The 16,049-nt window shown below is 39.8% G+C and overlaps 1 protein-coding gene across 4 annotated transcripts in view; it reads left to right on the top strand.

Annotated features, from left to right (window-relative positions):
- The window catches only part of TLK2 (tousled like kinase 2), a 118,630-nt gene that overhangs the window by 97,915 nt on the left and 4,666 nt on the right, over positions 1-16,049 (top strand). For all 4 annotated transcript variants that reach the window (XM_020892750.2, XM_020892748.2, XM_070479565.1 and 1 more), the window contains 5 exons: positions 1,753-1,844; positions 6,435-6,524; positions 10,131-10,300; positions 11,707-11,845; positions 15,397-15,508. In XM_020892750.2, coding sequence (XP_020748409.1) covers positions 1,753-1,844; positions 6,435-6,524; positions 10,131-10,300; positions 11,707-11,845; positions 15,397-15,508 — 603 coding nt within the window. The remainder of the gene's footprint in view (positions 1-1,752; positions 1,845-6,434; positions 6,525-10,130; positions 10,301-11,706; positions 11,846-15,396; positions 15,509-16,049) is intronic.

The following is a 16,049-nucleotide window of genomic DNA, read 5'->3' as shown; positions in this document are numbered from 1 at the left end:
TCATTTACCATAATGTCCTCAAAGTTCATCCATCTTGAAGCATGTGACAAGGTTTTCTTCTTTTTAAACTTGGATAACCCCGAGATTGTATATATATACTTCATTTTCTGTATCCATTCGTCTGTCAGTTGACATTGGCATTGCTTCCTTCTCTTATCTGTTGCGAATAGTGCTGCTTTGAGTACACATGTGCAGATATCTCTTTGCGATCTTGCTTTCAGTTCTTCTGGCTGTATACCCAGAAGTGGGACTATTTCTTTTTTAAAACCATCAAAATTGGTTCTTGGTGCTTCACTTGTTAGTGATTTCTTCATATTTTTTCCTATTCTTCAAACATTTTAACACTTCTGAAATCTAAATACGTCTTACAACAATATGTACATTAATGTATTCTTTTGCTGTTTTCCATATAGCCCTTCTTAGATCATTGGTGAATCACAGTGTTTTCAACTCAGAAATAGGTTTTGATAATAGGAAAAAAATGACACTTGTAGTTCATTAGTGCTCTTACAAATTAGGTGATATTTACTCTGGCTTTTAATGGCTTGATATGGTTCTCTCCTATAAAGCCATGATGGATACATGCATACAGGTAGACTTTAGATTCTGTAGGAAAAATAGAGTTGAAAAGTTTGCATTTCTGTTTGAATTGAATGGTTTTTGTATTTTAAAAATACTGGTTTAAATTTGGTATATATTAGAAGTTTCTTTTATAAGCAGGCCTCTCTTGTATCCTGTGCTTTCCTAGAGGTAGCTTGTCTTTTAAAAGACCTGTAGGACAGTAATCACCACTCTTCATGGCCTGTGTAACCTCTGCCTGTTGTCTTCATCTGTTCATACTTTTGTGGAAACTGGCAGATAGGTGGTAATAACATTGGAACTGAAACAGTAAGTTTTTAATTTGGACTTTAAAGCCAAATTCATTCTAAAAAAGTTCCTCAAAAAATTGTATTGGGGAATTCTGTTGTAAAATGCTACTTACTTTTTCAAATTATGATGTACACCAGGCATCCTTGAAAATCTGTTACCTTTTTTTACCCCACAATCTAGCACTACTGAGCTGATCTGGAACTTGTACCAACAGTGGTGGCCTTTGGGGAAAGCATGTCCCTTTTTTTGGATGGTGCTGGATAAGTGACTAGCTTCTGACATTGTTGAGATCGAAAATTACTTTTTAGTTATCCAGTATGTAGGGGTGCAGCTAAACAAACTTAGCAAAGAGGTGTGTCCTGTTTCTTAAGGAAGCAGATAGTCTATGTCCATAGTGTTTCAAAAGTGGCAGGACCTCTAAACCTAAAACTGCTCTAAAAATAAAACCTATTAAAAAATATTTACAAAAAGGAAAAAAAAAGTGGCAGGACTTACTGTTGAAGATTGTCAAGTCCCAGAACCAGCTGAGGAACAAGAGCCAAGAGGGGAGAAAGGTCCCAAATACGGTAGATGATATCCAGAAAGAGAGTTGTTTAGAAGTGACTGTTAAGGCATGGACTGTCTTTCTGTTTGTGGCATATGTTAGGTTTTATTTTCTAAATCCCTTGGTGCCAGTGTGTCTGGAGACTTCTCGATTGTCTCATAACAAGCTTCAAGAAAGATGATTACAACTCTGAAGGAAGTGTGCTGTCCACTGCTCGTTATTTAATAATGCATTTTGGACTTTTGAGTATGTTGGTCTGTTAAGCAGAAGTTTCTGGTCAGTTACCTGTAATTCTTGTTAGCATTATCCACAATATAACTTATTCCTTTTCTTTATAGGCATTTGATCTAACAGAACAAAGATACGTAGCTGTGAAAATTCACCAGTTAAATAAAAACTGGAGAGATGAGAAAAAGGAGAATTACCACAAGTAAGTGATACTAGAGTATCTGATTTTTCAAAATTTAGTAATAATAGCTGTAGTTTGAGCACTGTGTTAAGAGCTTTACATGCATTGCTATTGTTTCATTTAATCCTCATAATTGCCCTTGGAGGGTAAATAAATCTTCCATCTTACTGTTAAGGAAATTGATACTTAGAGAATTGAGTAACAGCTAAGAAATGGCTGAGCCTGTATTTAAATCCAGACTTCCCTTAATCCAGGCCCATGTGTTTAACCCTCCCCTTCCATTGTTCATCTAAAAGTAGCTATAATAAACAAGTCAAGCCTCATAAATTATTGTTGCTTGTCTGTAGAAAATGTGAGAGTGTTCTGTAGTGGTCTAGAGATCCTAGGGAGCATGAGGTGGGGCTTTTTTGCTGCTTTAGTCATCTCATCACGGAGGAGACCATGCGGCACCTGCTGCCCCTCAGTATTTGGTCCTCAGTGCTGGACCCTCCTCCCCCATCACAGGCTTCCTGTCTCAGAGTTCTTGTCTTCAGTTTCCCACTTGCTGTGCTGGCCACCTTCTAGATGCCATCGTGGCAGCCCTCATCTGTACTTGGGGTGCAGGATGGGAGGGTGACTCTTTAGAATGAACAGTTTTTACATGTGCAGGTGTGAATGTCTTTCTTTCACTAATGTCAGGTCTTGCCTGTTTCTGCCCTGAGCTTCAGAACATTGAAGTTACAGCTCACTTGCTTTGGAGGCCACTCAGACTTTGCTGTTAGGATCTCCCCTGGCCGTAATATTGTTTCCTTTTTGTAGGAACAAGTACTGTGTTAGACATATCCTACCCCTAAAAGGAGAGACAGCCCCTTTTGATATAAAGCAGTCTACCTCCCTTCTATAAAAGCACTTTTGTTTTCTCTTATAAATAGTACTCTGGAGGGAAAAAGGCAGTGGACTTTGAAGAGCCTTTTAGGTGGCTTCTAAATCTCAGTGGAAAAATAAAACATTTCTACATCATTAACCCATTCTTGAGGCTTAGGGCAAGGCGACTCCTGCCTTATGGCTACTGTTCATTAGGGACCCAGGAACTCTCGCTGCTCTGTGCAGGCTGGCAGTGGTGCTCAGCACGGGAGGAGAGAAGGTCCTGTGGCGTAAGGAGCGAGAGCGCTTAGCAGAGGTGGGAAACAGGATGCCGTGTGCTCTGTGCGTGGCACTCTGCCTGTGGCCGTGTGTGTCAGGCGGCTGCAGTCCAGATGCTTCTGAGGAGCAGTTACATTATTACAAGTACATTCTAGGCACTCGACAGGCAGGAACAAATGACATGCGGCTGCAGTTGCCAGGGAGCACTTAAAAGAAGACACCCACATGTTCTGACGAGTTAGGAAAATGGTGAGAAATGTCCGCATCATTGAGACTCAAAGAGTACCTGAGGGTATAGGAACAGTACCTCCATCTCTTTCACAGTGTCCTTCGGCTATCCTTGGAGCCTGTTCTGCAGCTGTGTGCGCTGCCGACTCTAAACCAGCTGACTACAAGGGATGGACCTTGGTGAACCTTGAGGAGATAGTTCCTCTGCAGAGATTTATACAGACTTTGCCTCGTCTCCGTGTCCAGCTTTCAGGCTGAGTTTAAAGAGAACTCAGGGGTCGAAGACTGTGGTGACTGCCCCTGGGGGTTGTGCTCACCATAGCCTTTTGAAGCAGTGAGGGAGAGACACCAGGACCTCCTTGACACGCTTGTCAAGCTATTGGAGTCCTGGTGGGTGTGGATGGGGTCTCCTTTCCCCTTTGTCTGCCAGATGGAGTCACAGAGCAAGTGAAGGGGGTAGTCTCGTGTCTGAGTTCTCAGAGGTTCAGCTCCAGCTCACAGTGCTGCCTTCCTATTCTTTGCTTCCTCACCGCGGCAGGAATCACGACTCCTGAGCACCTTCTGTGGAGCCATCTGGGCAGGAGCCATTTCCCAGTTGATAGACACACTGGTGGAAGGGCGGGTAGTGCAAATGTTTTGTGACCTCCATTCATCCTTGTGGGAAAATTCTTACAACACTTCCACCTTTCTTGGAAAGATTTTGCTTGCTAAGTGATAATAAATCATACAGAGGAATTTTATGCTATAAATGATAGTGAATTAGCAATATGGCATTAACCCCCTTGAACTGAAATTAAGGAGACATATCAGGCACTGAACAGATTTTAGAGAGTGCTTCAAAAATTCAGTGTGTAACTGAAAAGGAGTACATTTCAGTGTTGTGGTCACATTATAAAATATGAAAATACTGCTGTTACCTGCGTATAGTAAGATCTTCTGCCTGCTTTTTCCTTCATGGGGATGACTTCCCAGCCCCATCTGGAATCAGAACATGTATTTGGGTGAAAAAGAAAGAAAAATTCAAAGAAAATAAAAGGCTGTTGTATTGTTTATTTTTGAGTTCTATTTTGTACCCCCTTTCCTCTCCTTTCTCTGCAAAGTGATAGAAGTAAGCTGATTGTTTTACTTTTGCATTATTAAGCATTAATAGACATTACTTGATTTCTTTAACCTCTCAAAATAGATATTAAGAAATTTATGGTAGGAAAAATTTCATATAAAGCTATCCACAGAAATAACTGTATCTATACTCTTGTATGATACTCTTTTCTAATTTTCTAGGATATAATTACTGAAAGTCTAAATATATATCTACTTATAAGACAGTAGAAGACTAAGTGGATCAGTTTCTTACTTGTTTCCTTATTTATAGGGCATTAGTCCCTTGGATGTTTAGTTGAAGTTTGAACATATGAAGGATGTAAGAATATAAGGAGAACCTCTGCCTTGCCTGGTGAACTGTAGCAAATGGCCTTAGAGCCGGACGTGATGTTGAGGGGGGTCTTTTCGTGACACACAGAAAGTTTCCTTAGTTGGCAAGGACTTGTGACACTCTTTAATTTATAATTTTTTCTTCCTTTATTTTCCTCAGTTTTTTATAACCTCCATGGAGAAATTGGTCTCTACTCTGAAATGCACAAAACATAAAGTTAAAAGGGCAGAGAACGATAGATTTCTAGTGTGTGAGAATAAGAAATGACAGTAATCTTAACAGTAATCTGTTTAGATCATAGGTTTCTGAACTTGTTTTTTTAGACACTGTACCACCTTTATTTTACCAAATGAAATGAGGTATTGCATGATTTTTTTTTTTTTTTTTTTTTGGTACATGCTGTGAGGCATGTGGGATCTTAGTTCCCCACCAGGGATCAAACCTGCTTACCCTGCATTGGAAGCGTGGTGCTGCTCCAACTCAGTGCTGACAAGTTTGTTTTTTTTTTTCAGAAAGACATAAAGATTCTGATGAGAACTTCCCTGGTGGTCCAGTGGTTAAGAATCTGCCTGCCAGTGCAGGGGACATGGGTTTGATCCCTGGTCCTGGAAGATTCCACATGCCACAGGGCAGCTAATAAGCCTGTGCATCAAAACTACTAAACCCACGTTCTAGAGTCCATGTTCTGCAACGAGAAGCCACTGCAACTAGAGAGGAGCCCCCACTCACCACAGCTAGAGAAAGCCTGTGCACAGCAACAGAGACTCAGTCCAGCCAAAAATTCTTTACAAATTAAAAAAATGCTGATGAAACAAAGCATCAGAAGAAGCCAAACTGCCCAAAATAGCCACTTGAAAAATAAACCTAATCAAACAGACGTTTTCTTTGGGGAAGAACATTTAATCACTTTTAGATTCCTATTCTTCCCCTCCCTCTTCCCCTAGTTGTTCCTCAGTTTTTCTTTGATTGAGTACTTTCTATGTATTTTTGACATGCTAGAATACATTTCAGAAAGCATTACTTTTTGGGGGTTTTATTTTATCATACTTTGGAATGTTTTCCTTTTTTGACTCTTAGAACAAAATGCCCCAAACTAAATGGGGCTAGATTACTTAAAATATAATAACCTAAAATATATATATAATAATATCCTATTACTCTTATTAAGTAAGAACCACATTTTATTCTTTAAAATTCAGTATATGAATACATCAGATTATATAGTACATTTTTCTTCCTATCTTACTAAAGAAAAAAAACATATGTATGAAAAAAATCTCTTATTCTAAGAAAATTAAAGTTCCCATAGTTTCAAACTTTTTATCAAATTAGCATTTTCTTAGAAAGTAATGCTAATAGTCCTTTAAATTCTTTTTTGTAAAGAGGATTGAAAAACAAATCCAGTGCATTTGTAATTGCCTTATTTTACCAGCAGTCCTTTTACTCAGTGAGTTTACATGCCAAAATTGATCCCTGTGATGGAACCCCAGGGTATAAACATTTGTAAACAGAAAGTATCAGCTTCAGAGAAAAGAAAAAAAGTGCTGTCTTTATCATTTTTAAACCTCTGCTCTTTGGGTATCAATATAAAAGAGGTAAGGTTATCACAGAATGAACTTGCAAAGGATAAAAGTTAGTGCCTACTGTTTTTCCAACAGCTTGGCAGAGACCTGTGGAGAAAACAGGGTGAAGAAAGACGAGAGGACTAAATGGACTTGAATGGAGTGAATGTGCAGGATCAGTGAAGTGTGAGAGTAAATTAGGAGGATCCTGGAAAAGTTCTGAAAGACAGGCCAAAATACAAAATGTTAATTTCCTTTTTTTCACAGGCATGCATGTAGGGAATACCGGATTCACAAAGAACTGGATCATCCCAGAATAGTTAAGCTGTATGATTACTTTTCACTGGACACTGACTCGTAAGTACTATACTGTTTCTAGCTTAGCAGAGAATATTATTTTCTTGCAGCGTGATGACTCATGGAATGGAATTTAAATCTGGGTCCAGAAAATACTGTCTGAGGGGGCCAAATGTATTTTTGAGCAAATGATTGTATTTGAATTCAGATTGGGGCCAGCAAGATATAAACATTTCTTGGCCACAGGATGGGTGCAGTTGTGTGCTGGTCAGTGTTTAACAACCAGCATGGAGGAGAGAGGCATAGGGCTGATGTGTACTGTTTGCCAGTTTCTGTGGAACAATACTCTGAACATGTCCAATTTTTTTAAAAAGGGGGGGCAGCTTTATTGAGATAGGTTTATATACCATATGGTTCACTCATTTAAAAGTACACAGTATTCATAGGTATATTGCGGCCATGACTAGTCAGTTTTAGAACGTTTTCTCTGCCTCAGAAAGAATCCTGTACCTTATTGTATTGTCCCCCTTTTCTTCCACTCTGCTCCTGCTGTAAGCAACCGCCTATCTGCTTTTTGTGTCTATAGATTAGCTATTCTGGGACTTTCATCGGATGGATCATGTAGTGTGTAAACTTTTGTGGCTAGCTTCTTTCACTTAGCATGGTGTTCTTTTAAGGTTCTTCTTATGTCATTTATCAGTACTTCTTTCTGTTTTATGACTAAATATATTCTACTGCCTGGAAATACTACCTTTTGTTTATCCATTTATCCTACCAGTGGCTTAAAAACTAGCTCACAAGATTTCTGAGAATTTTAACTCTCAGCTCTCAGAAACTGGTACAAATTGGTGCTGGCCTACCACAGACAAGCAACAGTCAGTGAGGCTGATGAACACTGATGGGCCTTTCGAAGTTCTAGCAGTATGACTTCATCATAGAATTAGAATGAAATGTGGCAGAGCCTAATGCTACATCTGAAAATACAGGTTGGTTCAGAGGCTTATAGGGATTTCAGTCCAGCCTTTTCACTTTGTAGGTGGAGATTGAGGACCAGAGAAGTTACATGACTTATCTGAGATCTTTAATAATCGTAGGCATTATTGTATTTCATTACTTGGTATAGGTAAGCTCTCGATCTCTTGGTTTATCCAGGAGTTTAGAAATAGTTCCGCATTTGGAAACATCTCTGTTGGAGTCTGAACTGAATCAGGAAAGCATGCTTAGGCCTGGCCCGCAGGGGTTTCCTTCCACCTCCCAGAGTGTTCGGCCTCTTCCAGATGGCAGCTGTCTCAGAGCTTGCTGTGTGAGAGCCCATCCATGTTTAGAAATGGCCCCAAAGGGAGACCATAATCCCCTTTGGAAGCATCCACTCAGGGATTTCCCCTTTCCAGTCAAGTGTAGTCAGCACAGTGCTGTGTGTGGTGTTGAGTGGGATTCAGAAAAACAGTGAGTTAAAAAGCAGGTTTCCACAGGGTGGCTTTATTGTTTTGCTTTCAACAAGTTCCTTGAATACTAGGAAGGACACACATACCCCCCAAATATAAGCACAAAAGCCATTTCAAAAGTAAATGCCGTGACTTGGATTACCTGCTGTTTTGAGTTGCATACACTTCTAACTGACCTGAGACGCTGAGTTGACTTTGCACTACTCTCGCGCTGTTTGCTTTGTCCTTCCTGTTGTGTGTATGGTGAATTTTTCCCCAAAATAAGTCAAATCATTGTTTTAGAAAGGTTTCTAAGAGTTGAGTATTAAAAATGAGATTTTATTTTCAGCTTGCATTGGGTCCAAAATAAATTCACTAAGCCTGAGAGTCTATGCCTCAGATTTCAGCATATCAGATCAGAGAAATCTATACATTTTAGGCCTATTTTCTCAAATAGGATGCTAGCATGTTGAGACATGCTATGTTTTGTAAGAAGCATGAGCCATTGGTCAGTTTGGGGGTCCCTTGGGACTATGTGTGTGTCCACATTTTGTTGCTTTGCTGCCTGAAGGTCTTCAGTGGCCCACAGGCCCTGAGTGTGAGTCCTGCGTCTGTTTGATCGTAGATGAGTTGGCCCTTGTAGGCTGTGTTCACTGGCCTCCTTTGTCAGTTGTTCAATGGGATTCATTCAGTGGAGAGACAGAGGTGGTGGTGGGTGGAGACTCCTCCCCCGATGGTCCCAGGTTCCCGTGGTGACCCTGGTTCTGATTGCACCATCTCCACCCTCTGGCCTTAGAGTGCTAATGACTTCCTGCTCTAGATGATTTCTAGGGTGCTCACTGGCCACTTTGTCTTCTCAGCTCTTCCGTCATCTGTGTGATCAGTTCTCTGAATTAAAGCCTCTCCGTTTTAAATACTCCAGCAATTTTCATTTCCCAGCAAGACCCTGAGTGATTTAGCCACATTGTCACAGCTTAGAATAGTTTAAATGGTATTCCTCTCTCAGGAAGCCTTACTTCAGTTTATGACTGCCTTGGAAGACAGACACATGACCCTTCATACCATGAATGCTATGTAGTTTTAGATTTGGATCTGTGTGACATACTGGTATAAGTGAAAGAAAAAAACTCATACTATATAATGATACATTTGTTAGAACTACAGATACTGTCCTTTAAAAAGCTCTTTTATACCTTGTGTATTTAGCAAAGAAAAATCATAGTATGTGCAGTCTGCTAGGAGCAGTAGTATGCAGTCAGCCTTGGGGACCTGGGCAAACCCTTGATTCTTCTTTATTGTCACCACCCAGGGTGATATAAAATGTTTGCAGTGAGGATTGTGTATTTGATCATAACGTACTTGTTTAGAAATGGAGCATCCTGTGGATTGTAGAGTAAGTGTCTAGCCTAAATATATGACAGTTCCTGTCAGTATTCCTAAAGTCTGATTCAAGAAGCGGTGTGCCCTGGGTGAACTTTAGCAGAGCAGGTTCCAACGTGAAGAGTGCAGACATTCTTCACTAAGAGAGTTGGCAGTTTACTTCCTGTAAACTGCTAATACTAAATAAAGAATGCTGCTGCTGCTAAGTCGCTTCAGTCATGTCCAACTCTGTATGACCCCATAGACGGCAGCCCACCAGGCTCTGCAGTCCCTGGGATTCTCCAGGCAAGAATACTGGAGTGGGTTGCCATTTCCTTCTCCAATGCATGAAAGTGGAAAGTGAAAGTGAAGTCGCTCAGTTGTGTCCGACTCTTTGTGATCCCATGGACTGCAGCCTACCAGGCTCCTCCATCCATGGGATTTTCCAGGCAAGAGTACTGGAGTGGGTTGCCATTGCCTTATCTGGAATAAAGAATAGAAGAGTATTTTAAAGAGCAAAGAAGAAGGAAGTGAGAAGCTATCTACCTCAGTGGTCCACAGCCTTTTTGGATCCAGGGACCGATCGTGTATGTGGAAGACAGTTTTTCCACAGACAGGGCAGGGAGTGGGGGCAGTCATTACATCCCAAATGACTTTGGGATGATTCAAGCACATTACATTTATTATGCACTTTATTTCTATTTTTATCACAGCAGCTCCACCTCAGATCATCAGCATTAGATCCCAGAGGTTGGGGACCCCTGAATTACCTGATGGTTTCACTGGGGCTTTAGTTAGACTTAATTGCTTTTTTTTAGTTGGAATTAATTGCTTAATTGCTTGCTTTTATCCCACAATCAAGTGTTGGTTTATTTGTCTTTAGGTTTTGTACAGTACTAGAATACTGTGAGGGAAATGATCTGGACTTCTACCTGAAACAGCACAAATTAATGTCAGAGAAAGAAGCCCGATCCATTATCATGCAGATTGTGAATGCTTTAAAGTACTTAAATGAAATAAAACCTCCTATCATACACTATGACCTCAAACCAGGTATGTCTAATTTTTAGGAGACAGTATTGGTGGTATTTCTTTGGTCTTATAAGTAACTTTCAATTTTATAAAGTTATGGCGGGGACCAAAAAGGCCTAATAAAATCTGACTCTAAATTGCCTGGGTAGGTGTGGGAATAAAAGAGTCCTGGCCACACAGCACGGGATCTAGGAGGTTGGGTCGTATTCAGTGCTCTGGAGAAACAATACCCTTGTCTTTAGAGCCAGGGCAGTTCATGATATCAGTCCAGTTAAGAAAGAACTGCTCTGGCAAGCTTGGTTTTGTTTTTCCCATTACTCACACTAGACAGCAATCCTTCTACCCCAAGTCTCTTTGATAAGTGCCCTCACATTAGCAAATTATTTTCCACGTATGCCCCCCATTTCATTAAATTCTGAGCAGAGTTTTCCATCTTTTTGTATGGTTACTGTCTAACTTTGATCGTTGTTGGCAGGGGAGAGAACAGTTTGACTTGTATCTGTTGTCATCCTCAGCTGTTGCTGAGCAGTCTGCCTGTGTGCTCTTTAGACAGCTCTGTCCTGCTGAGCTTAGGTGTTGGGAAGAGTCCCCTTTACCTCCTGGTGGGGACAGTTAACTTTGCCATCCTCTTGTGATATTGCCATCCTCTTCTGATAGCTACATATTAAGTCTCACTATTCTTTAATGACCAAAGTGAAAGTGAAAGTCAGTCATGTCTGACTCTTTTGCCACCCCATGGACTGTACAGTCCATGGAATTCTTCAGGCCAGAATACTGGAGGGGGTAGCCTTTCCCTTCTCCAGGGGATTTTCCCAACTCAGGAATCGAACGCAGATCTCCCTTATTGCAGGTAGATTCTTTACCAGCTAAGTCACAAGGGAAGCCCCTTTAATGACTAAATAAATGACTAAAGGAAATGATTTTTTAAAAGATGGCTACTGTGTGATTGGGTTTTCTATGACTGAATCTATTACGTTTTCCTGCCCCAGGAGCTGTAGGTGGCACTGTGGCACTAACTTAGACTCCCCTGTATGTTTTCTTTGATTCCACACCACCCTCCCCAAACTACCGTTCCAAACAGGGCGGTTTAGAGATCCTTACTGAAAGTTCAGATGAAAGTTTCCCACTATTTTTGACCAACCATACAAATGATATTTTACTTTGGCTAGTTAATTATTTTTTTCCACTGCTCACCGTGCTGGTTTTGGCACATTAAGCAGGTGATTCTTGGAAAAGAGAAATTTGCAGCCAGACACTTATGACTCTCCTCTAGCATCCAGAGCCCAGATTGTTTTATTCCAGAGATTTAAATGTTTGCTATTATGTGTAAGAGTTGGAGTCCAGTTGTCCTCTTCTTGTCTGTTATTATTACCTTGGCTTTTCCTAGTAAGTCTCTTTTTTATTCATGAAGATTTTTATCTTTTTAGGTAATATTCTTTTAGTAAATGGTACAGCGTGTGGAGAGATAAAAATCACAGATTTTGGTCTTTCCAAGATAATGGATGATGATAGCTACAATTCAGTGGATGGCATGGAGCTAACATCACAAGGTGCTGGTACTTACTGGTAGGTATCTGAGAGATCTGTCCTGTTGGCTGGAGATGTGACTGTGTTATGCTGAAGTGTTGGTGATTGTTCATTAGACTACATTCTGTCTGCTTAGGCAGAAATGCTGTATACCATAGTAGACTTTCCTCTCCAAATATTTGCTGTCTTGTCAGCGGTTTGACTCTTTGTATTTACATGAATTTGTCTTAATTTTTCTTTTTATTCTTAAAAACCATTGAGAGAGGGATTATGCATGACCAGGCGTTTTGAGTTGTGTGTTTGCTCTGTAGGTAGGCCCTACTGAGTACATAGAGAATGAGGTTACTCATGTGTATGTAAAGAATGGCCCTCACTTCCTTTCAGAATTTCAAATGCAGGTCTCTCTCTTCCTGAGTTGATGGGATGAGGAAGTTTTTTCTATAGTTGCCTGAAGATGGTGGACTGAAGAACCCAGGAGTTATGAAGATTAGGATGTAAAATAAGCACAGCATCCCTTGAAATCTAAACAGGAAAAAGTGAGCATGGTTTGCCAAGAATTGTATCCATTTCTGGCAGCCATGTTCCGAAAGGTTTTGAGCCACATTTCTTCCCATCTGTCCTCACTCGTCCACCCCCAGCCACTACCCAGCTGGCGCTGCCTGCTTGTTCTGCACCCTGTCTTACTCTGTCTCGTACTCCTTTTGACAGTGAGCACCATAAAAGATACCTGCGGCTCAGGCATTTGACTTTGTGATTGTAAAGGTGTTAACAGAACTTGCTTTTTACTTCTGAGGTCGTAACACAAAGCCACACACTGGAGTGTTTGATTCTGAATGTGGAGAAGCCTCTTGTAGCATTAAGGGAGGGGAGATGCATGCAGTTAAAATCCCAAGGTCAGTTGGCCAGATCACTGATGTTTGAGACTGGAGGACCCTAGCCCTTAGCCAGTTAGTGACTGTCTGGGAATGAGGGTGTTGATGGGAAGCAGACAGAGAAGAGGGGGACATCAGCCCTGTTCTCATCACCCCCACCACATTGAAGAATTGATCATGTCCTGCTAAAAGCACCATGTACATACAATTTCAACTTTCCCTTGTTCCTTATTGTTTGTGGAGATGGTACCTATAGTGAAAATCAGTCCCTAAATTAAAACTTTGAGATTCTAGGTTTAAAATAGAAGCTACACTTACAGTGTTTATTCACTTGGTGGTTTTTGTGGGTTCCTGTCAGTAAATGATACAAAAATATCTGCTGTTGGAAATTCTGGAAGCAGGTCTATACCTCTGCTTTATAAATTCACCAGAACTTGGATTTGAGCTTTTCATTTGATAGCTTGTTCTTTTTTAAAGGTGAAGATATTTCACATTTAAATTAGTTATTTCATTGCTGCCTGTTGCTGTATTTGCTAAGCTATAAAATTCAGTAGTTTGGCATTTACATAAAAGTATGTAATGTTTGGGACTTGCTTCAAAGGAATCTGTTTGGGGGAGATTAAGAGGGGTGTACATGAACAAAGATTTGCCATGTTGACAGTTACTGAAGCTGGATGATGTTTACTTGGGGGTTCATTTTATGATGTTTTTCTACTTTATATTTGAAGACTTTTTTTTTCATGATAAGAATAAGGTAAAAAGGAAGCTACTGAGAAAATTAAATTGTTTGAGTTTCTTTGAAGGTTTAAAAAGTATAAATTCTCCATATTGGTGTTTATAATCACCATCCTCAGTGTCATCCTCATATTATGTCCCAGAAAGATACAGATAGAATGTGAGGACATAACAAATTTTAAGTGATCGTTTGCAGCATTCGTTTGTTTCAGAATTCTTCTACATGGAATACTGCTTTTAAACAAGTAACCCGTAGACTAGGCCTTGAGGATCATTTTTCTCTACGAGGATTTTATCATGATGGCATATGCAATTATGTTTGTTTTTTAAACACAATTTAGTGCAATATCTTAGAACACTTTTCTATTCTCCTTCCCAGAGTCCTTGATAGGGACTTAGAATGCTTATTATGTGGGTGAAGAACTAGTCTGTTTCTTCATTTACAGATGGGGAAACTGAGACCTAGAAAGTGATATGCTAAACTTACACTATTAAGGGACCATGTCTTCTGTTTTCTCATTATTTGACCAAATTATTACTTTGCATTTGGATAAGTCCAACAACCTCCATTTTTCCTCACCACAAACAAGAACTTACTTCTTCCCCACCACTTCCACAAAAAAATTATAAGTACATTAAAAGATCATTTTAGAATTAAGATCTTGTTACTTATCCAAGCTCATATTTAAATTATGTATATTAAAAAATCAAGAGCCATGAAAACCTGGGATTCAGGGAGGTTTTAGTGGCATTTGGATGAGCTGTTCTTTTTATAGATTCTTTCATCTATATTTTTATTTCTTTACCTTTCTCTCCCCATACTTCCCTTGTGAGTTTTCTGTCTATATTTTCATTTTTCACTATGTGTTTTGGCTAGATGCTTTCATTGTGAAATAATAGTCTAGGTCAGTGGTCTTAATAATTTTAAAATGACTATTAAAAATAAAAGAAATAACGTAAAACTAAACTTCTTTAAAAAAAAAAAGCCCATCATCTGAACATTTTCTGCCTCTCAACTCTTCTGATTCCCTTTCAGCTATACATTTAGGTTTTTACACCAGAAGCACAGCAGGATTTAAAATAGCTTTTCACAAAATTGATTTTGCCAGCATGAAATCTGCAGAGGTCGATCTGTTATCTTCAGAATTCTGCCTTCCAGCTGTGCCATGGCTAAGACTCCAGGCAGTGAAGAGAGGCATATTATTTGGTTTCCTAAATGCTAAGAGGCACTTACCTTCCACACCATACAATTTGGTGTGGTTGGCTGTCCAGCTAGTCTTTTTAGAGGTCAGGAGTGGGTGGGGAGGGAAGGAATTAAGATGAGGATTGAGTTGGGCCAACAGCTAGAAGTTTATTTGGCTTTTAGGCACTATTTGTTAGTCTTCCATAAGCCCCTGATCATCCTTAAAGTAGGAAATATAAAATGTCCCTTCATAATTTGAACTTTAATGTCACCATTGATTTTAATTGTAGTCAGTCTAGATTTCCAGAAGAGGCTACCTTAAGAAGACACTTAATAGCCACTCCCCTGAGATTTATGCTGGATCCTGAATTCATTTGGATTTTTAAGAGTTATTTATTTTAGAGAGAGTTTCTTCTTCTGTCAGCATGAAAGGAAATCACACCACTTGTATTTTAATGTTTGTTGCTACAGCTATCATAAAAGGAAATGCACTTCTGTGTTCCCCCCCTCCTTTTAAACATTTGCTGAATGACATTTTACACTAGGCACAGCCCTGGAAAAGGATGCTGGGGTGGGTAAAGTAGGAACTAGGGAGAATCTTTACCTCTCTCAGTAAATAAGAAATGGGACATGACCACCTCCTTAACTTAGAGTGTCTTTATCAACTGGGTGTAAGTTGGCTTTCAGATGTTAAGATTCAGATATTTTTATTTTCATCAAAGTCTTTAGTTTGCCCTTTTGTACATGTCTTAGATTTATACAGTTGTTTTTCTAAGAATTTTTATTTCCCTTTTGTCCAGGTATTTACCACCAGAGTGTTTTGTGGTTGGGAAGGAACCACCAAAGATCTCAAATAAAGTTGACGTCTGGTCAGTGGGTGTGATCTTCTACCAGTGTCTTTATGGAAGGAAGGTAATGAAGACGGCTGGATGTGGTGGCTTCTGTCTTGGTGGTGCTGTACACAGTGGCACTGTGTAGATTGTTCCCTTGGAATTAATCATTGGGTTACATAGAGTGGAATCCTGAAAGTTGTGGTTTGAAGAAAATACAGACTTAATTATAGAAGCTTTATGCATATAAGCAGAAATGTTCAGTTCCAGGGCATCTAATGAATTCTCCTGGGCTGTTGAAGACATCCTTTTTTTGCCGTTCACAATTAGATCTAAAGAGCCCATGCACCACAATGAGAGAGCCCATATGCCGCAAGTCGAGAATCTCAATGCAGCCAAATAAATAAGTATTTTATATGTATATATACATACACACACATACACACAATCTTCCTGAGAGCCATTCTTTTTTTTTTTTCCATTTATTTTTATTAGTTGGAGGCTAATTACTTTACAGTATTGTAGTGGTTTTTGTCATACATTGACATGAATCAGCCATGGATTTACATGTATTCCCCATCCCGATCCCCCCTCCCACCTCCCTCTCTGTCCGATCCCTCTGG

The sequence above is a fragment of the Odocoileus virginianus genome, chromosome 17 (assembly GCF_023699985.2).
Source record: "Odocoileus virginianus isolate 20LAN1187 ecotype Illinois chromosome 17, Ovbor_1.2, whole genome shotgun sequence".
NCBI lineage: Eukaryota > Metazoa > Chordata > Mammalia > Artiodactyla > Cervidae > Odocoileus > Odocoileus virginianus.
Note: the sequence above shows the minus strand (reverse complement) of the source record. Positions and strands in the feature narration are given on the sequence as shown.